The following is a 22,058-nucleotide window of genomic DNA, read 5'->3' as shown; positions in this document are numbered from 1 at the left end:
TCACAAATGCAAAGATTATTTAAAGATATCATGACTCATGTAAATATTATCATAGTTATAGAATTTCATTTTATGAAAAGGCCAAGAAGAATGTACATTTTTACATAAAAATATTTTTGCATAACTCAAGAAACCATGGCTTTACTTGTGTTTTATTATTTTCCAGATCTTTGTTAACGTAAGTGCATCTGAATATCACTTAATGCGAAACTGCATTTACAAAATTAATCTGTCCTTCAGTATTTTGTATTTTGGAGATATTCTTGCATAAACCTTCTCTGAAAGCATTATAAATCTATTTTTTATAAGAAAATACACCCTAAGGGATATGATAAGGAATATTTTGTCTTTAGAATTATTGAACTGTAGCATCTCATTTGTTCTGATTTTTTTCTTTCTTTCCTCAGTGATTGCCCCAGAGAAGGCTATGGACAAATAATACATGGTAATTTATTCATCCATCATGTAAAAATTAGAATGATAATAAAAATGTTTTTCTAAGCAATGAAATCCTTCTTTATTTTGAATTTTAATATTATAATAACTCCCATTGGTAACAAGTGAAAAATGAATAAAGATAGTGCTAGCTGAATTGTTTTCTTTTATTATCATTAGTTTATCAGGTTGTTAGTCACTAACCTAAGTGCTATAATTCTTTTTGATCATTTATTTTAGTAACTGAAAAAAATACTGGGATCACTTCTTTGTTTGAAGTTGTCTTTGGATCAAAGTCTTCTGAAATGAATAGCTTGCCTTACTATTCAGGAAGAGTTCTAGAAAGATGCTTGCCCAGCTGTAGCAATGGCTATTAGCAATTAAATCTTCTGTCAAATTAACTGGATTAATCTGATAGAACGAGATAGTTTTTGGAGGTCCCTTGAAGCTGGTCAACCAATGGATAGAAGTAATAAGTTATGTGTTTGTGCTTGTTCCTGGCTCATCTTTCTATGGTGAGATTACGTTACTTCGGCTTCCATTTAGTTAAGGATTATAATTTACACCAACACATCCAGAAGTATCTTCTCATCTATGGTTATTCTAATCTGGTTCATTTCTCAAGATCTTGCTTACAGACACTTTGACTACTCCTAAATCACTGATGAATCATGATAGAACTCTTGTACATACATGCTTTCTCTCTATTTTATCTTTATTCAACTGGCTAACTGACCTGGACCTACTTTATATCATTTTGGCATAAAATCTGAGCTAAACAATAGATTAGATTTTTAAATATTACATGTTATATAGTGATGTGCTGAACATATGTTTACAATATGTTGCTAAAATAAAAGCAAATGTTGCGAAACATTTGTACACCATGACCTTATATTTAAAAAAACACATATTACACAATGTTATATATTATTTAATATGAAGAGTATTATGTGTTATAAGAGCTGTTGAAGACATTAATTTTTTTCTGAAGACTGAAACGGTAGCTATTTTGTATCTTTTGCTTCCTCTAGCTTCCAAATAATAAATATTATTCTAATTAGGAACCAAAAGTTGCTTTAAAATAGACTCATTTTGACTATTTTGTAGGTCAAAATTAGTGGGAAATTTAGTCTCCAATTTAAATATTCATTTAAAATGTACATACCGTAATATAAATAATGTGGTCAGGCCTAGATTGTCCTAAGTAGTGAGAGAATTAGTTTCGACTATATTTTAACAGAATATTTACCTTTATTTTGATTGCTTATTTTAAATTGTTGAGTAGAGAAAAAAGTCATTGTAGAAAATTTAAAATATATAAAAGATGAACAAAAAGAAATTAAAATGTATTCACAATCTCAACAGCAGGTGCTATAAAGATTTTGAAGAAACACTGTAGAAAAGCAATTTTGTTACTGTGGCCTCTTGTCAATTTCATAATAACAAAAAATAGAAAATACTAATTATTTCTTCACTGCTTATTGGCTAAACTAATTTTACTTAATTGAGGAGTTTAAATTATTTCAATAAAATATTTCAAATCTATATTTAGACTGATCACCTAGGAAGTGTGATAGAAGGGTGAAGCAATCTCACAATTATATGACTAATCCATTCAAAGAACAAATAACAATCCAAATACAGTAAATATAATAGTAATTTAAATACTCTTAGAATTTCTTATTTTGCCTTTGAGGTAACTGTTTTCATAATGTTCCTCTTATTCACCTTGCCCTTTGCTCCCATTGGTAACAAGTAAAAAATGAATAAAAGCTCTGAGCACACTGACGATCTGAATCTCCAAATTCTTCGATCATCTCCTCGCATTTCTCTTTTGATTTAAAGAGCCTTGACCACTTGACCTATGCCCCATATGTAAGCCTGTGGTGTGTTGAAAAATTTGCAATCCTCATGGATATTTTATGGCTAGTAAAAACATTTAATCAGACAGTCTAGAGAAAAGATGCTTGTGTGGAAAGTATGCTGCTCTAACATCCCCTTGAGGGAAGTATATTGTGTGGCCCTTTGCTCTGTTGATAGCTGATTGGACCACCAATAGGCATCCACCCCCAAAGCTAAAATCTGATCAAAGGTTTATGAGGCAACATGATTTGAAATCTCTGCTCAATAAGACAAGGGTAAGTAATGAATCCACTATATTCTCTGTTTAGGGAAGTTTGAATACATAATATACATAGAGTCAACAGTTAATGAAGGTGCAGCAAAAGCCAAAAGACATGCACAGGAAAAGGCAGTGAGTAGAAACCATGAAGTAGGAGACACCATGAGTAGCAGAAGACATGAAAAAGTAGAAGCTATAACCAAGCAGAAGCAAATCAGAAGTGAGGAGAAGAGTAGCAGGAACATCAGAACAAAAGACAGAGGATGAGTGGCCATTATGATAGAACACGGAGAAGGGAAACTCAAGTGACAGCAGATGAAGGGATGGCAGAATACCTTGGCCTTTGGAGCCACATTATGTGTTGAACAACCTTCCAGTTCTTGAATTTCATTCTAATTTCCAAAAGACTTGTCTGTGTTGTGACTAAAATTATTTCCTGTTCATATCTACTCCTACTGTGTTTTAATAATAAACCGTAATTAACTAAGACAACCTAAATATCTGTCTATTCCTTAGGTCCTAAAAAAATTTAACTAACTCAGAAAAACAATGTGAATTACTATAAAATATTATAGAAACAATATTATTGTTCTAAAGTGTTGACCAGTAATGGTCTTCTGGAATTATTTTTAGTGAAGAGATAAAAATGTTTAGCCATGCTAAACAAAGTATTATCAAGCATTTAAACATATATATTCTCTTAAGTGGATTAGAAATGTTCTATTTTTATCTGGTAAAAGTTACCAATTGGCTTAACAAATCCTTTCTTTGTATATAGTAGTTAATTCAGTCAAAGATGTTCGACTACACATGACTTCCAAGTTACAGGGTCCGAATTAATGAGTTTTTGTTATAATAAAAAGGATTCTAAAATTCCAGTTTAAAAGTAAATAACTGAATGTATAGACATCTATGTAAATTAATATATTTTATATTTCAATGGGTCTTTATATAGGATACCACTAATCTGTAGGAAAACTAACTTACAAAATGTGAACTCTAGTATTTCTCTGAAGCTTGTGCTATGAATTATTTTTAATAATTACTCATTTTTCTCATCTTTAGAAAACAATCAGCATTTTCAAATTATTCAAACATCTTCAAGTCGCCAAGATATTTTCATAGAAAATACTACCGATATCATAGGATAGTAAAATATAGGTAGGCAAACAATCATATAATAAAACACATTTTTCTAAGACTAAAACTTTTAAAGATCATCAATTAATGTTTTACAAGATCTTCAATATTTCTCTTATTTTGCATCTTAAACCATTTTGCCTTAATGAAGACTATGTATGCTCCCATAAATGGAAGCTAAACTGGAATATATTTATTACAACTAACCTATAGTTGAGTGTACAAAGTCATCACCTTTTAAATTATGTATCTGCTTCAGCAGGTAGCAGATGCATAACTGTTGGCTATTGACTATGTGAGAAATTGAAATCCATGATCACAATATTTGGTCTCACATTCTCTGACAGGTAAGCAATTGATAAGGTATGAATTGTTAGTGGCTTTCTTTTGAGTAAAATTAAAAATGTAAGAAATTATAGAAAATTTTCTAATCCATATTTGTCTACATAGTAAAACAAGTGATTTGGCATTGAATCACTTTAGATCATCATTGAACATTAAGGCTGTCCTAATGATTAGAGGTGTTTTTAAATAGAAGTTCTTGAATACTTTTTAGTCTTTTCAACTCAGTAGGCATTAACTCTCTAAGAAGCTGAATAACTATGAGCTCTTAAAAAAGACCAAATGCTCCAAATACAAAAAAAAAAAAATGTTTTCTTTAAAATGAATAAAATTCTAATAATATATCTCACAATAAGATAGGCAATAGGCTAAATGCAAAAAAAAAAAAAAACTTATTAATGGAAAGGAGTGTCTGATTTGAGTATTTATCCTTGATTTTCTGGATCAATGATAGTGTTAAAATGCTACCTCCCCCAAAATAAATAGATAAACAAACAAAAAGAGCAAATAAATAAGAAACTCAAAAGTATGAAGAAAGTGGTAGATGTTTAGGAACCAGCTTTTTCCTAATAAAACAACAACAAAAAACATTTGACCAACAGGCTGTGGTCTTTTACATTTGGTGACATTTGGTTATATAAAAGAAACATTCTCTTTCACAGAAACCAAGGGAATAGTAAGTTCAGGATTTTTCTTCTGAAACTTTTCTGTTTTTCTAACAATATCTACCTCAGCCACTGTTATAACTCGAACTTTTAACAATGAAGAGAATTTGATGAATTTGATCAATATTAATCTGGAATCTTACATTCTGTGAGCACAGCCTTTTGCAATAGCACCAAGGAAATGATTTAGGGAACAATTAATAACTGATCCTGATTTCAAGATGAATTCTTAACCTGCACAAAAGAGTAATATTCTAAAACATTTGAACATTTTATATTTCATACAAGCAACAGATTATTCACAAAAATAGATCCAACTCTTTTATATATTAAGCCTTCACACTACAATTTGCCCAATCTATGTAGTTATTTGAACGTGCAAGGAAAAACTGCACTATTCTTTATAATTCTCATAAATTTAAAATGTGGATGATTCAAATGGGCTTCCCCTAAATTTTATTCCAATTTTGATATTTTTCTAAAGATCACTAACAAGTGCCAACTCCCTCTGGCTGTCTTACCTTTTTTGTTTTTCACTATGGTTTCTATATTTTATATGCGATATCTCTCAAATTTTTGCTGAAAATAATCACTTATAAGCTGTCTTTTCTTTCCTTTTCTTTTCTTTATATATACTTTCAGCCATAAACAACAATAACAACAACAACAATAAAACATGACAGCAGCAAAGAAACAAAGCAGCTCCTATCCAAGGCAGATAAAATATACCAGTCACTCAGAGGCAATGACTGACAGAACTCTACAAATCAAGTGACTGTCGTGTGAAGGTAGAAGCAGAAGATTCCCTTTTGCAGTTCTCTGCTCTTCAGGCACTGAACTGAACATTTGCCTCATGCTAACAAGAGCCGTTCCCTAGAAATTTCTTATCATTTTAAGTAGCCTACGAAGTGGCAGCCTGATCTGATCAAAGCAATCTAACCCAACTTAAGTGCCACTGGTTGATATTTTGCATTCTTTTATTGCTTTCTATTTTTATCCACATAAAAAATGGCGATAACTAATATTTAGTTGATCTTTTCATTCTGGTAATAAAATGGTAATACAAAGATCTTATTATCCATTCCAGACATCCATCATAGTACACTTCTCAATAACATACTACTAAGAGCGTTTCTTCATTATATCTAAGTTGAAAATGAGGTTAAGCACTTGGCTGTAGATTCCTTTTCCCTCTAATACTTAGATACTGAACTACAAATAAAAGTACTTGAACTTTAACCCTTGACACTCATAATGTGGATTAATGCCATCTGCAATTTTGTCTCTGCATCTTAGATAAACCATTTTCTGTGAGAAGCCTAATAGTTCAAAGGTCTGCCAACTAAAATATATTTTCAACTCCAGAGAGTTCATTCTTATAAGAAGACAAGAGAAAATGACATTTGAAATGGAGAAGTAAGAAGAGTAAATGTTGGTAGGAAGAAAGAGCAGGAGAGCAGAAAAAGAGACATAGGTGTAAGGTATAAAGAAACCAAAATAATGCAAAAAGGCAAGGAAGCATCAAAAATCATGAGTTTATTAAAATCCATTTTTATATGGATGCAGAGGTCTCCCTAAGCCTTCCTGTGATAAGGACATTCTATAAATTGTTATTAATTTAAAAGACCAAAAAAAAAAAAAAAAGAAGAAGAAGAAAGAAAAAGAAAGAAAAGAAAGGAAAAAAGGCAGAAAAAAGAAAAAGAAAAAAAACAAAAGCTTCCCTTGCATTCACTACATATTTAAAGTAGTTATTTATATGAGAATTAGGACTCACTTATGGTTGATAGGAACAAGTTTAGTTTTCAAATTTTCAATGTATTTAAACCTCCAAAGGTTTTAGCACTAGTAATTTTTTGAAGTTACTAGAAAAAGAGAGAAAGAAAATAATTGGGACTATTGAAGCATGCAATATATCACTACAAAAGCAAAATTTTCAGAAAAAAATTATAGAGAAACACATAGACTAATGAGTTTGGATGTATCGTTGGGAGTTAGTGGGAACCAAATTTGAAATTGAGACAGTCTGGGTCACTCTCTCAGAGTACATCAGGCTATGTACTTTGGCAGACAGAAAAATGCAGAATAAGACCAATGGCCTATACAGACCTTATTAATAATGCATTTGAGGAAATTTCACAGAGATGAAAAATTTGTTTTGCATTATTTACAGTTTTTAAAAGACTTATTAAGGCAATTAATATTATGGAGTAGGCAAGAGACTGTCCAACGCTCACCTTTTATGCAAATAATTCATGTATTAGTCACAATGCAATATTCAGTCTAACTTGAATTCTCGTGGTAATAATTTGTGAATGAATAGTTTATATTAGCATATATTTCTACAATAATTATTTTATGTGAAATACTCTACAAGTTGTCTTTTTTACCCATTAATGCAAATAATTATTCATCTTCATGTTAAAAGAATGTGACTTTACAGTTCTGTCCCATTTACCTTTATTGAAGAACCCCCTCACTATCCAGAGAAGAAATTATTTGCATTAAAAAATGGTGATTCTTTTAGCAACTTCTATATAAAATTACTTTATGATGGTAGATTGCTGTTTTCAATATTGGAATTGATTAAGGAGGCAAGATTATCTGACTGTCCCTTTATTCCTATCCTAGACAGAGACTGGAGAACTGTAGATAATACACCTTTCTGCTCACCTTCCAGTCCACGATTCTGCAAACACTGACCTTAATGTAATTCTAAGTGCAGATAACAAATATATTTTAGCAATAATATAAGCTAATGGACATCAAAGAACTGAGATTGGTCTGGGATTGTGTGCAGAGACATTCTATTCGTAATCTGAAAAATCAAAGCATATATTTGACACTGACACGACCACTATTTATAGAGATGGTTCTTTTTTAAAAAGTACCTTCTCCACACAGGAAAATCTTTTGATTTTTTAAATGAAAACAAGCCCTCCTTCTCCATTTAAAGATTCTCAACAGCTTTTCCTATTAGGAGGGAAATCATGGAAACAAAGAATCTGACAGAGATGGCCCTGGGAATTCAAATCTGCCCTTTCTCAAAAGAACCTTAACAAAAGGCTATACCCTGGCTTGTCCATGGAAGATTCTATTGTTGCATCTAAACTACTGACACGGGAATGGCTGAAAAAGAAACAAATCTGCTATCTCTTACAGTCCCACGGGTCTGAAAATTTGCAGCTTTCACCAACTACCTAGTCTTCCAGAGCCGAGATCGGATAGTCTTATACTACGCATAGTTTATTTTCCGTACCAAGTAACATGTGCTGTAAACTGGGGGGTTAGGGAGGAGGTAGAATGGAGATGAGAAAGGATAGAGTGACTATAGGAAACAGCAGAGCAATTCTGACTAAATGTAGAGAAATTTGGGAAGGTTTCCATTCAAACTTAATCATTTAAGTTTAATATTAATTCTCAATGTAAGACAATCACTTATATTAGAGTTGATATATTTCTAGTGGAAACTTTCTTAAAATACATCCATTGAGATATTTCATATTAATTTCACAATGTCATTGATATCTTAGGTATGATATAATTTTTGGACACAGTGGTGGTATATGACTGTGACAATATATATTCACCTTGGTTTCATACAAACATATGACTCACTGGGGGATAAATGTAATAAATCAGTCTTTCATTAAACTACAAGCTATATTGTGATATAGATATTTTTATTTTTTACTGGGTAGGAAATGCACTCCAGGTGGAAATCTCTGCTTATTTATTCATTGTGAGTTCGATTTGCATTATTTGCTATGTAAATTCCTCCATCTCCTCAAAGTTGATAATAACATGAGTTCTTGATGGAACTTGGGGTTCTTCATATATCTGTCTTCTATTCCCCACATAAAACAAAGGCACAGGAAATGAAAATGTTACCAGATCATTGAATGCTCTTTCCAGTGACTGCTGACAAGTTAAGGCATTTGCAGTCCTGTCCGAGGAGGCACCGAAACCTTATAATCATTCATTTAAGTCAAGTAATTTAAATGTAACACATACTCTTAAAAAGGAGAAAACTCCACTAACCAGCAGAAATCTTTATCCTCAGAGATATTATTCTGCAGAATATCCAGAAAAAAAAAAGAGTATGCTTAATATCAGACACATAAGCCAAATGAAGAGAAATATCTAATAAGTGTAATTAGACTACAAACATCTATTTAAAAAATTCATTGATATAGCTAGAGAACATAGAAGCACATTTGATTCAGTTAATTTCCATCAGATACTGGAGTTTAGGTAGTTACATTTGTAAGTTTAAAAATCAATGCTTTATAGCGAGTTAAATATAAATACAATAAAAAGAATAAAGGAGAAGTCTAGAAAGGAATATTTTCTTCACACAGATTTTCTAAGATTCAGGAAAAATCAAGAACATCTATAGCACATATCTGGCTTTGGGAAACTATTCTGTAAGTTGCCACTTTGCCTGTATCTATGCCCCAGAGCTGAAACTGGACCATGGTACTAGACCTGCTAAGTCTGTGCTGCTTTTCAGGAAGTGTGGAAGAGAAGAGATGGAGATTGAGAGGAGATGATATATACTTGAAAATTCTACTTGTGTGAGAGCTTTGAGAGATTATTTCAGGAGCTATTCTATTTGAGATGATTTTGAATGTTTTCTATGATAGTTCATCAATTTAATTTTTCTTAAATCATGATTTGGTTACCTTTTTATTGCAATGATTGGAAAGACCCACTTTTTTGCTACTTTTAAATGAATATTAAAATATTTGAAGAAAAATCTGAGTTATAAGAAGCACAATGTTTCAAACAGTATGTATTTCATTAGATAAAGCTTGTTTTGTAAGAAGTTTAAGACCACCATTTTGTTCCTCTAGAGAATGACTTATTGTCACTTGGAAGCACTGACAGTGGTTTGGAGAGCAGACTTCACCAACTCCCGTTCGGCACTTTCCAAGTATATAGAAAATTTTTTTACTATGACAATGAGAGATCAAAAGTTTGTTAGAACCATTTTATTTAAATAGCTAACAACTGTGTTATCATTAGAGGAGATTCTTTAATGTGGTCAGCAAAACCTGGAAAAGAGAAACCTAAACATATGTAAAGAAATAAAATAAATTTACTCTTAAAAGGATGCTTCTACTCAAAATAAAGTCACAGTCTTTATAACTTTTCGGGTTCTCTAGTTCACAACCAAATAAAATTCAGTCCATGCATCTTTTCTGACTCGTCATTCGGCATGCATATCACAGATTTGAAGGGTTTTGGTTATTTTTGTGGAAATATGATTAGGATGTAAAAATTCATCATGTAAATACTCTTAATGAACAAGAAAAAATATTTAGAAAATTGACTTTCTGTATATATAACATGGAAAAACACATTTTCCTATGTGAAACTGGTTGAATTTAGAAGAGTTTAATAGTAACTTTCAAAACAAAAGGAATTGTATCCTTTTCTACATTTGAGTTAAGAGATAAAAACACTAAGTGAAGGAAATAAGATCCACAAATTTGGTCATAAAGAGAACTTCTGGAGTTCAAGATTTGGCAAAATATCTATGTTACCTGCCTTATCCAAAAGTCTGTAGAGGTGTTTGCACCTTATGTTAAAAATATATTTGTCACCTCTTTTCCTACTTAGAGGTAGGAGCTATAGCGGTAAAGTCTTCAGCTGCACAGATTTCAAAATGAATTTTTACAACCCAGATGATGGACTGGTATACTTCAAAAGTGAATTCATGAATTTTATAAAATCCTTTCTCTTGCTTTCTTTTTTTTCTTGACTAGCTTTCATCATAATGGAGGAACAACATTTTAAAAATTTTGAATAGGCACTTACTGGAATTACAGTTAATCCTGATACAATCTAGATGGGGAAGAATAGATGAAAAATGAAAATTTATCCTTCAAGGTAATAGCTGCAGACATCCAATAAAATCACAGTCCACCCTTCCGGGGACAGACACATGCAAATATGGCCACTCCGTATCATTTATTCTTTACATACTTCTAGAACCCAGATTCATTATTATAAAGTTTCACTATTGAAAACGGCAATAGAAGGTTTTTAAAAAAATGGCCAATTCAAACAAAGCTACATGGTGACAAATCTAAGTGAAATAAATAATTGTTAACTGTCAAAGATGCTTGACTTAGACTGGCTGCAACTTTCTCCCCATCTGTGAAAGAACATATTCTGTTTTCAGCAAAAGTAAAAAAGTGCTCCGTCACAATGGGGTACAGTGCAAGCTCAGTTAGGCTCAGACATCTTGGACCTATGAAATCTATTATCCCACAAAGGCCAACAGAATCCTTTAGAATCGTGGTGGTCAATGGAAAGCAAGTTAAAAGTATTCTCATCTCACCCTAATGTATTTTTTTTTTCCAGCTTGGGCTAAAAGGTAACAGCCTAATGTTGGCTGGATTCCATGCCTTGTATTAACTGGAGGGAGAAAGAACACTGTATGTTTCCTTTAGAAACTAGTGGCTAAGGAGTAGTGTCATTCTTCAGAGAACACAAGCCTATACCTCTCTTAAGAGCTAACAATGTTCTCTATGTAATAAATGTCATGGTTAACACTGCTCTTGATTTTCCTTTTCTTACACTTGCTTCTTATATGAAAGCAGATTCTCTAAGAACGGAATGCCCGATCTGCATAACACAGACTATGATTGTAAGGGTTATCTTTAAAGGGCTATGTGGGATGTTTTATGTTGATTTTATGTATAGATGAATATTTGTTTATCCTAGTTGTAGTACTTAAAGCCTTTGGGGAACATGAAAAATATAAACCTAGATTCTGTTTCCATATAGCTGAGTTTGTCATGTGTCGTCAACCGCATCAGAAAAGTGGTTGCAAACAGCCAAGGACCAGCACCTACGCAACTCTTTCCACAGAATGCTTTGCTGTTGGAAAATTCCCATGAGTGGTTCCGCTTTGGCTAGTCACCCCTTTAGTGTAATCAGGTGAGGTTATTTTGATTGGCTTGCAGTAACCTATCATTGTCACTAGAGGGAACTCTAACAGAACAGTAAATTAAGAGTGCTGTTTTTTTTAGGAATCTTTAAAAACCCCCTTATTATTTAATTTAATTTTACTAATATTAATTGAATGTAATTGTATGCAATAAACTAACAGTAAAACAACTTCATATTTTATGAGATATTATTCTGCCCAGCACAATGTGAAAATGTGTTCATATTTTACTATTCTTTTTTATAAATAAATTTTGTGTGTGTTTAGTACTTCCAGGAAATACAGTAAAACCTCATTAATTTGTACTCCTCTTTGAGTTAATGATAATATTAAAACTTATTGGGCAGAATATGTATAATTCTTCATTCTGTATGAGCGGAGATCACCTGAGAAAAATTAAACAAACAAGTTGTGAAAGGCCAAGTTCAGGAAGAAAACTGATTGCAAATACTTTACTATATATTGATGGTATAACTTGCATAAAACAATGGACTAATTATGGATAATTCTTATCTACCCATTAAAGTCAGCAGTAGTAAGACTTTTCCTTAACAGGACTTTTCCAGCTATTTATTTGTGATCTTAAAAGCAATTAAAAACAAAATTTTAATTTTTTTTTATTTTCTTTTTTATCTCTACAATTCAGACTTTTTCTTAATTCAGCCTGGCCTTCCCCCATATTTCATCTAGGTTGTTGAGGTTTTACTGTAGCGACTCTTTCTTAATTCTATAGTTAAACAGGAAAGCATTATTTTTCTGTAGAAGAGCCTGTGTTTTTAGTGTTCTCATGGCTGTTTGCTGAGGGCCGCAGACTTTGGGCATTGAAGGGTTGTGGATTGCTGTTTGATAGCAAAATATCACCACACAGAATTTCTAAACAGAAAAGATGGGGTACCACCAAGGCAAAGAAGAAGCCCAAGGAGTAGAGAAAAAGCCACTGTTGATCACATCACAAAGCAGAAATTTGATATTTGGTGTACATGTTATCTAAGTAAATATATCTGAAAGGATATCATCTAGAACCAATTGGAATGTCAGTAAATGTAACAATAGGAAATTCAGTTTGAGGCATATTCAAGTTGAATAATTTATATTTTTGATTAACCTCATCGATATGTATGGCTTCCCTTTTAAGAACCTTCAGTGGTAGAAATCACAAAACATTAAATTATGTTAAACAAAAAGAAAACAATAAAAAGATGCCCCAAAACCTAAATTAATCTTAAAGATGAAAATGAGACCATTAAGTCTTTTAATTTTCCATGGCAAACAGGCTACTTGATAAATGTTTGCAGGCAAACTGAACAAAACATGAAAAGTGTTAGTTCAATGGGGGAAGGTGAGTTGTTACCTAGATTGACCGTCAGTTTCACACGCCCCGCATCCAGCTCCAGGCGGAGAGTGTCAGCTGAGTCTCTAGAGGTGGTTGCCATGAGAATGCCATATGCACGCTGGGATCGAAACCGTAAGGACACATCTTCAGCCTCTGTGTGCATTACCACGGGGAGCTGGATTTTCATAAACATACTCCCATCATAGCTCAGAACTGTTGCCTCTATAGATGGGAAATGAATATAAAAGTTCTTGGTTAGTTTAGTAAATTTATACTTTGAAAAGGAAACGTATGACCCATTAAATCTTCCAGATAGCACACAAGACTACCAACTCAGCTCATCTTCTTCAGAAATGAGCAATTTTTTAAGCTGGGAAGAGAAGTCACCATAGGAAGAACTTCCTTTGTGAAGTATCTACTAAAATCCAGAAGAAGATATGGCTGTACTTCCCTTTTGGTTCCCATAGCATTTTCTACCTATAGCATTAATGATGCTGGATCATCAATGTTTAGGCATGTGTCTCTTCTCAAGAGCCGAGATCGATTAATTTATGTATCCACAGGGCGAGCCTGGTTTGAAGCACTAGCAACTATTTAATGAATGTTTACATATGGCTAGGCTACTGATCAGCTCTGTAAAATTAGCCTTGGCTCCAAATCCTTCATCTGAAAAATGATAGGATCTCAGTTGCTAGAAGAGTATCTTTAGGGCCTTTGCTTGTCCTAAAAGTCGATAATTCTATAAGAGAAGCTAACTAGAACTTAAAACTGTCTGTAAGCACAGCCTTGGTATCCTAAAAATATTAAGCTATCCCCAAAATGGCAACCACTATGCATTTTGGTAATATTGAGAAAGGATAGGGGTGGGACTGAAGAGCTTGTGTGAATGTGTGCTACCAAACTAAAGTAGATTGCTTTAATAGGGAAGTTGCATAATACTGTGTTAAACACATAAAAAAAAGTAAATAGCAAAAACTTTTGACCACAAATTGACTGCTTTAAGAAACTGTCAGCACCCCTTAATGTTAAACACCATATGGTACTGCAGCACTGAAAGGCAAATATGAGTCATTTTGCTTTTTCACTGATTCTAATAACTCAGAATACCATTTAATGAAAAAAAAAGAAAAAAAGAAAAAAAAACCTACCTGGATTTAAAATAAACTAAGAAGTTCTCATTATCTTGCCTATGTACATGACAAAGCAATTAACTTTACTGATGCAACTGTGTTTATTATTAAGATTATATTTCTTGAGTTGTGATTTTGCAAGTTTATTTTTCAAAAAGTCAGGGAAGTCAAGTTTCCCTTCTAATATACATTAATCATTAGTTGTCATCATGAGACTGAATGCACATCCAGAACCGATAACCACTGAGGGTTCCAAGGTCTCTCCTTTAGCACTTTTTTCTTTTTTACCTACTTTTCGACTTAAGGGCTCTCTCTCAATTCACATGCCCACTCCCCCTAATATTTATTAACAGCCTTTCTTCTCTCTTGAGGTCCATCATCCATCCTTCATCTATTGTCTATTTGACATCTCTAAATTGAATACGATAGGCACCTTACTAAACTCTTAATTTACTCCCCACCAAAAATGAACAAACTCATCATGTTCCTTGTCCAGTGTTTTCCATTTCGGTAAATGATATAATCTCATTGCTCAGACCTTCAACTTTCTGATTTCTCTCTCATCTTCTCTGCCATGTCCAATTTATCTGCAAGTCTGCAAGTCTTGAAAGTACTAATTCCAGTCCATTTCCTTAATCTATTGCTTCTTACCCTTATCTCTAAAATGCTTCAGAATCTCCTCCAGTCTCTTACCCAGACCGCTGTAATAGCTCCAACAGTCTCCCTATTTCTATTTTTTCCCTATACACAGTAGCTAAGCTAAACTTCTAAAGAAGTAAATCAGATCATATCACTTCATTGCTTAAACAAGCCCCCGATATCCCACCCCCCATCAATACATTCCCACTGCAGTTAGAATAAAATCTGCACTCCTTTTTTCAACCTATAAGGTTTTGTGTGATCTGGCCCCAGCCTATCTCTCTAGCTTCAGCTTCTAGCATCTTCTTGCTTGTTTAATAAACAGCCACACCAATTTCATCTCTCATTCAAGTATTTGCACTCTGTCTTAAAGGTTTCGCCCCCAGATGTTTATATGGCTGGTTCCTTCAGCATTCAAATCTCTAGTCAAATGTTATTTCAGAGGGGCCTGCTGCAAGCACCCCTTTAATCCTCTTCCCAGTAATTTTATATCTATTTATCATTTAATTACTTTAAATTATCATTTGTTTGTATAGCATTATCTATCTTTGCCCTTTAGAATCTAAGTGTCAGGAGGGCAGAGAGTAGACTCTCCTATTCATTGTTCTATCAGTAGCTGAGTGACCAAAAAGTGCCAGGCACACAGTAGAGTCTCAAAAAATATTTATTGAATTCAGGATTGCACTTAATACTGAAGATATATATATGAAGAACCTACTTCAATTTGGATATCAAGCTTATATATACACTCGCTAAAGAAACTGAGTATTCATTCTGACTATTGTAAGTAGAATCTAATTTTGGTAATGGATGTGAACAAAATATTTACTAAGGTCTACTTTGAAGGACTTATATAATTGTGCTGCAAAAGACAGATTAGGAAAGGGGTCTGTTTACTAAAATGAGGGTCCCACAACTAGGCACTTATCTAGGCACAGGAAAAAAAATGTAATCCTCTCAAACTATAGTGGTTCTATATCACATCACATATTTTTTATAATTATATGAGAAGTTTCCCAAATGGAAGCCATATCACAAAAGACAACTTAATGCAGAAAATCTAGAAGCAGTTATTCAAAAATAATTAAAACATAACTGTAAAGTTGCAGTGAACTTTAAAAAAAAAAGTGTTTCTGGTATAACTACAGCTAATCATTTTCCATATCTATAAAATATCTGAATAAAAGTTTAAAGACTATTATCAGTTGTTCAGTTACTGTGGTATCATACAGATAAAAGGACTAAACATTTTAGTTTTCTCCTATTTAGTCTGTAAATCTGGTTTCTATTATTCAATAATCATATATTTTAAATGATCTCATATTCTTTTATGAAATTTAGCTTAATTTGATTAAAAACTAAGTAGCAGGAAAATTATTTTAGAAATACAGAGGATCATATACATAGTATGGAATACAATTCAAAGTAGATAAATAATCAGGATCATTGGTCTTTAACATCCTTCAAAAAGCTGCAGGATAAAATAACAATAACAAAAATAATAAAACTTGAGTGCCCCTAAGTGCCATTTCAAACAATTCTCAATGTGAAAATAACTTGTTGATAAACGACAAATGAATGCTTAAATGATTCCTCATAATTAGAGTTAATGTTTAATTAGACAAGAAATGGAAAATGGACAAGATTGTAGTCTCAAGTTGCCAAATAAATGGTAAACAACATTCTGACATTTGAAGGTTATGCTATTTGGCAGCATCCTTTAACATCCGTAAAATTATTTTATTACTTAGAACACAAAAGTGTCCTTTAAAAGGCTATTTCCAATACAATACTATCCAGTGGGGGAAGAAAAGGTTTTGACTTTGTCTCCTATATCTCCTTCCCCCTTGTTGTTAAGTTTGATAAATTTGCTTTTCTGTGTTATTCCTCCTTGCAGTCTAAAGTGTACACCTGTGCTCAGTTTTGCCAAAAGGCAGTCACATATTGTGATCAACGACGAAAATCAGACAGGGAGCCAAATTATATTGCTTCGACATCTGTCCCTCCATCTGTTAGAGTTTTAACAAACAAATAAAAAGTAGACCTCTGATTATACTATATGCGAATAACCAAGAATAATTTCTATATGAGCAAGTCTCCACAAATTCCAAGTTTTATTAAAAATAAGGCAGGAGGGAAAGTGTTACATTTAATTTATGTTCAGGTAAACGTTATTTATATATTACTCTTTCTTAAGGGGTCAATACACATAAAATAAAATACTATTTTCCTAAGTCAGCAAATGCTCTGTTCTTTTATAAACTCCTTCATTTAACGCAGAATGAAGATTTCCTAATAATGTGATTACGACATCATTTCCCATGCTGCATTGTCCATGGACTTGAACATGCTTTTTAATTGCTTCAAATAATTATCTTTATAAATGATCAATTATTGCTCAATACTAGTAAAATAGAAACTTCATAAGTGTGTTTTGTTTTTAATTTCAAGAATTGTCGGTCAACTCTTATGTGATCAACAACTTTATGTGATCAACAACTTTACGTGATCAGAGTGTATCTAGAGTGGATGCACAAACCCCTTTCTTTTGAATTGGAAACACCGAGGGTTGGTCATGATCTTGCATTGACTGAACTAGGGCATAGCTGGGAACTGCACAGAAGCCCAATTTTGTGGTATTGAGCATGACAAGCATCCCACATCATCTTGTTCTTGGGAGATGCCATAATATGAGCAAGAAAATTAATTCCGAAAAGCAAAGACTTCTCACAATACGCTGGGTACTTCAGAAACAAAAAACACACAAAACTCAACCAACCTGGAGACAAAGAAATCAGTAGAAATTTCCAGCTGCCTGTCAGAGAAAAATGTATACTGAATCCCAGTGATGAAGTTTGCTATTAAATTCTCATTTTCAAATCTGCATATGCTTGCCACCCCTCCTTCTAATTATTGCAGTATATAAATATTCCCTTTCCTTCATTCTGGCTCATGAAGCTCTACAAATTCTATTTTTATTACTGCCATATGTAGTAGCGGAATATTGCCACAGGGTGGTATACCATGCATATTTAACTGCAGGCTTTTGTAATTCGTGTGACAGTTCAGTTATATCCGTTTCTAGCTTCACTTAAGCAGGAGGCATCAGAATATCTCACAGCTTTTGGAGTGATTAAAATGAAAACAAATTCTGAAATCATACAGGTCTGCTGATCTCATATTATACCTAACTGCAATACACCTTGTAAGCTTTGCCACTTTGTTGTTGTTGACTCCTTTTGGCAATTTCTAAAAATGAAACTGTACAAACAAACTGAGATTATAAGGGAAAATTAGAAAATTAAATTTACAGAGACTATATACCTTAAAATGAAAACTGCAGAGAAATAGCTAACTTCTAATGACAAGTCACATGAACTGCAATTAGATACTAGGAGAATGAAAGAATCCACGTGATTAAAATACTTACCCATCTATTGACCTATCTAATTGTATAATACTGAACAGTGATAATAGTTTGGTAGGTAACTTAAGATTGTTATTAGATTGTTAAGTTATTCTTAAATTTTATATTGATGTTGATAACAGAGCTCATAAGCTGATGAAACACCTTATTAAGATCAAGAACCAAAGTTACATTTCAACTTCGGATTCTTTAAAATCATCTCTTTTTCTCTGGAAAATGTTAGATTAAATGAATTAAATTATTTCAGAAATGAAGGGCAAAAAGCAAGGCTAAATATGCATGGCTTAAAAAATAGATGCCAGTTACTTTCAGGCTAAGTGTCTAATAGAGCAATGTGATTTAGTGCATGAAAGGACAATGGACAAAGTCATCAATATTTTATTATATTGACTTTTTGGTTGTTCCATTGTTGAAAATGAGTGGCGATGGGTGTAGAGACTAACACATTTATCTGAACCTCTTAGGGTAGTTGTAAGGATATGCTTAGACCTATTTGTTCTGCTATTTCTTCCTTTAGTCTGGTCTGCAAAAGAACTATGGTAGTTATCACCCTTCATTCTTCCTTTAACCTTTATTCTTCTCCTAATGGGAGAGGAAAAGAAAAAAAAAATGTAGCTTGGTCTCTTACTAAAGAAGGGAATAGAGGAACCTGCTCAGAGCTTCAATAGACACATGGAGACTTAATATCAAATAGTTAAATAAATCTTCTATGGTCAGCTGGGTCTGAGGCAAAGGTAAGTGTCTTTGAAATTAGGGTGCGCTTCTGAAAAGGTTGGTGTAAACTGGATGATTTAAAGTCAGCTTACTTTTCAAATTTCAGTGACTAAGTTGAGTTGAGTGAAATGAGCAGGCTAACCTAAGTCTCATGCAATGTCAGTGAGGTTGCAAACTTATAGCTTAGCTTGTTCCAAATGCTATTTTTTGGCATAGATATTAGTACTGGGTGCCATGAATATGTCTGATTCATGCCTTTTTTTATTTTCTACTGTCCCGGAATGTAAAAACTGGACAAAAGAGAAGGTAGTTATTGTCTATTATACATCTTAGGCCCATACTCTATAGGATACAAAAGGCCCAAATATTTATTCCTGCAATATTCTTAAAAAACTGTATCTTTCCAGAATCAGGTTCTTTGAAAATCATTAAGGATTCATCAGCAACATGTCAGGTGTGGCTGCTCGGCTATCAGAGAGTTTACTTCAGCAAAGCATATGTTATGTTCCCATGGTCAGTTTAAATTTTAAGGTCAAAATTTAATATACTTTTCATCTTAGGGGAGGCAGCTGCTTGCTGTTTGGAAACCTACCTCTCTCGCAGGACCTGCCAAGATAGCCTGTTCCGGAACAATCACAGACATATCTGTTCCACCCATCCCTGCACATGCCATTGTTTTTGCAAGGGTTGCTAAGGCACGGTTTTGCTGTTTCCCTTGAGCAGGAGGGCTTTACTCCAGCAGTACTTTGAACTTCAGCCATTTGCCGGATATCTTTGCTCTGGCCGTCAATGAACAGATCTCTGATGCAGCCCACATAGCCATAGTTGAGCAGAGCGGTCCACACCTCCGTGGGAAAGACGAGGCCCGCTTTGTTTTCTGGCAAGCCCCCCAAGTACAGCTCATCATCCAGGTCCAGAATCTCACTCTCGCCAGGAGCAGTGTAGGGTGTGCGCAGCGTGTTGACAGAAATGGTACCTGTTGCAATGACAAGAGGACACACAGCTCTTTATAGACTATGCAACACTGTCTAAATATCACCCTTTCTCTCTTTCATCTGCCTAAGAGTGAACTCCTTGAGGGGAGACATTTTAAATTTTTCTTTCTATTCCCAGTGTCTTGTACTTCTCAGTGGAATTAACAGAAACCAGTGGAATAATGTGACTTTAGAAACAAGGCAGACTGAAACTAAGGATTCTACAGGCACACCTTATTTTACTGTACTTTGCTTTAATGCACTTCACATTTTTTTTTTTTAACAAATTGAGGCAACACCCTCCGCCAGCAAAAAGATTATGAATTGTTTTAATGTGTTACTAGCTTTATTTCAGTGATCTGGAACTGAACCCACAATATCTCTGAGGTATGCCTGTATTTGACTTTGGTAATAAAAGCCGAAGTGTATAGTTAACAAAGAGTGGTCGTCAGCCTCTAATGGTTTAGCCAAGAAAGGAAGAAAGAAAAAAAGGAGGAAGGAAGAAAAGATAAATTGACATTCTATACCACTCTTTGGAATAAAGTCAGACACACTCATTTTCAAAACTAGTATGCAACTGTAAACTAAGGAAAAGCTGTGTGCTTCCATCTTTAACTGACGTGATTGCTTTTATTAAACACAATAGTTCAAAGATCATTTGTGTCAAAATCCTACTGAAGTACACTTAGCCATATGAATCTATGGATTAACTCCTAAGGTCTCAGTTTACTCACTTCTAATATGGGCATAATAATATGACCTAGCTCATATGGTTGTTCCAAGTATTCAATAAAACAATACTAGTGAAGTATCTAGTTTATCATAAGCACTGCATAAATGCTGTGTATCATGATTAATCACAGAGACCAAGTCAAATTGGTCATTTATTTTTTTTAAACCGAACTAATTACTTATCTAAATTGACATTTTCCCCCCTTACTCCAAATATAAGAGAAAAATAATTCTTTTCTAAATTTTTTTATTTTTTTATTTTTTTAGGCGAGGCAACCCTTGGTTGATCTCGCAGATTGCAAGGACCGTGTCAGCTTACAATCCTTTATTTTTTCATTTTATAAGCCTACAGCACCTGGTCTTCCTAGGTGGTCTCCCATCCAAGTACTACCAGGCTCGACCCTGCTTAGCTTCTGAGATCAGATGGGATCGGGCTTGTTCAGGGTAGCATGGCCATAGACAAGAGGAAAATAATTCTATTAGTTTATAAATATATAAGAACCGTGGCTCTAAGCATAGGATGAAAAATAGCCATTCACATTGGTTTGAGAATCACAGAAAAATACTTTTGCAAAATCTATTAAAAGGAGAAAAAAAATGAAAGACAGAGGCAATTTTTAAACCAAAACTTCCATCTCATACCATCAGATTACTTAAAATTCCACTATTATTTTATATCCAGAAAGGTATTTATAAAAATTCAAATATAATACCTGAAAAGGATACTACACTGACCCATTTCAAGATTATTCCAGATTTATATTTTAGGTCAAGACCATAAATCAGAATAGAAAGAGTCTAAAGAAAGAAAGTGGATTAGAAAATGTCTGATGCCATGCCAGCCGCTGACATATAGCCTCAAAGATTTAGGGGGCGAACACACAAGAGAGTCTTGAAGACGGTACAGATGTAGGGACAGGCAGAGAAAGTACAGTATAGATACATGGTGGGCAGGAAGATGCATTTTAATTGTTTCACAGAATACCTAAGGCCTGCCCCAAGTGAAAATATGCTAGTGATGAATGCGAAAGGTGCATCTAACTAGGGACATGGTGCTAGTCTTTGTACTTTGTCCAATGCAGTCCAAATCTCAGCAGAAGGGGCACTCCTCCATACGGGTAGCGTAATGGGATTTGTTCTGTGAGGGAGAAGGGCATGGAAGCTGCTAACACAGACTGTGCAGGCAGCCAAGTCATTAAGAAAACATTTATCTCTTTAGATTCCCAGAGAAAGAAATGAAAAAAAGCTCCAAGGGGAGAATCACTTAAAGCCATTGCTATTTTGGCCTTCCAAAGATGGGGGGTACACCAGAGATTTCAGAAGAAGGAAGCAAAAAGTGAAAACAACAAAGTACTCATTTTTACTGTTTACATTTGTTATCCAGGAAAAAAAACAAAAACAAAACCAAAAAACCTCATTTAGCAACATGCAAGTACCATAAAAT

At 33.7% G+C, this 22,058-nt stretch overlaps 1 protein-coding gene and 1 pseudogene across 16 annotated transcripts in view; both read right to left on the bottom strand.

Moving 5' to 3' along the window:
- Positions 1 to 22,058, bottom strand: part of NRXN1 (neurexin 1) — a 1,011,597-nt gene that overhangs the window by 532,959 nt on the left and 456,580 nt on the right. For 9 of the 16 annotated variants that reach the window (XM_025045123.1, XM_025045125.1, XM_015587507.2 and 6 more), the window contains 3 exons: positions 19,501 to 19,884; positions 13,017 to 13,220; positions 10,528 to 10,554 (listed from right to left, as the gene is read on the bottom strand). In XM_025045123.1, coding sequence (XP_024900891.1) covers positions 10,528 to 10,554; positions 13,017 to 13,220; positions 19,501 to 19,884 — 615 coding nt within the window. The remainder of the gene's footprint in view (positions 1 to 10,527; positions 10,555 to 13,016; positions 13,221 to 19,500; positions 19,885 to 22,058) is intronic. The other 7 variants (XM_025045128.1, XM_025045132.1, XM_025045134.1 and 4 more) reach the window with 1 other exon arrangement.
- On the bottom strand, positions 20,958 to 21,075 carry LOC112477931 (annotated as a pseudogene).

The sequence above is a fragment of the Pteropus alecto genome, unplaced genomic scaffold (genome assembly GCF_000325575.1).
Source record: "Pteropus alecto unplaced genomic scaffold, ASM32557v1 scaffold131, whole genome shotgun sequence".
Lineage (NCBI taxonomy): Eukaryota > Metazoa > Chordata > Mammalia > Chiroptera > Pteropodidae > Pteropus > Pteropus alecto.
This window is presented reverse-complemented; position numbering and strand designations above follow the sequence as displayed.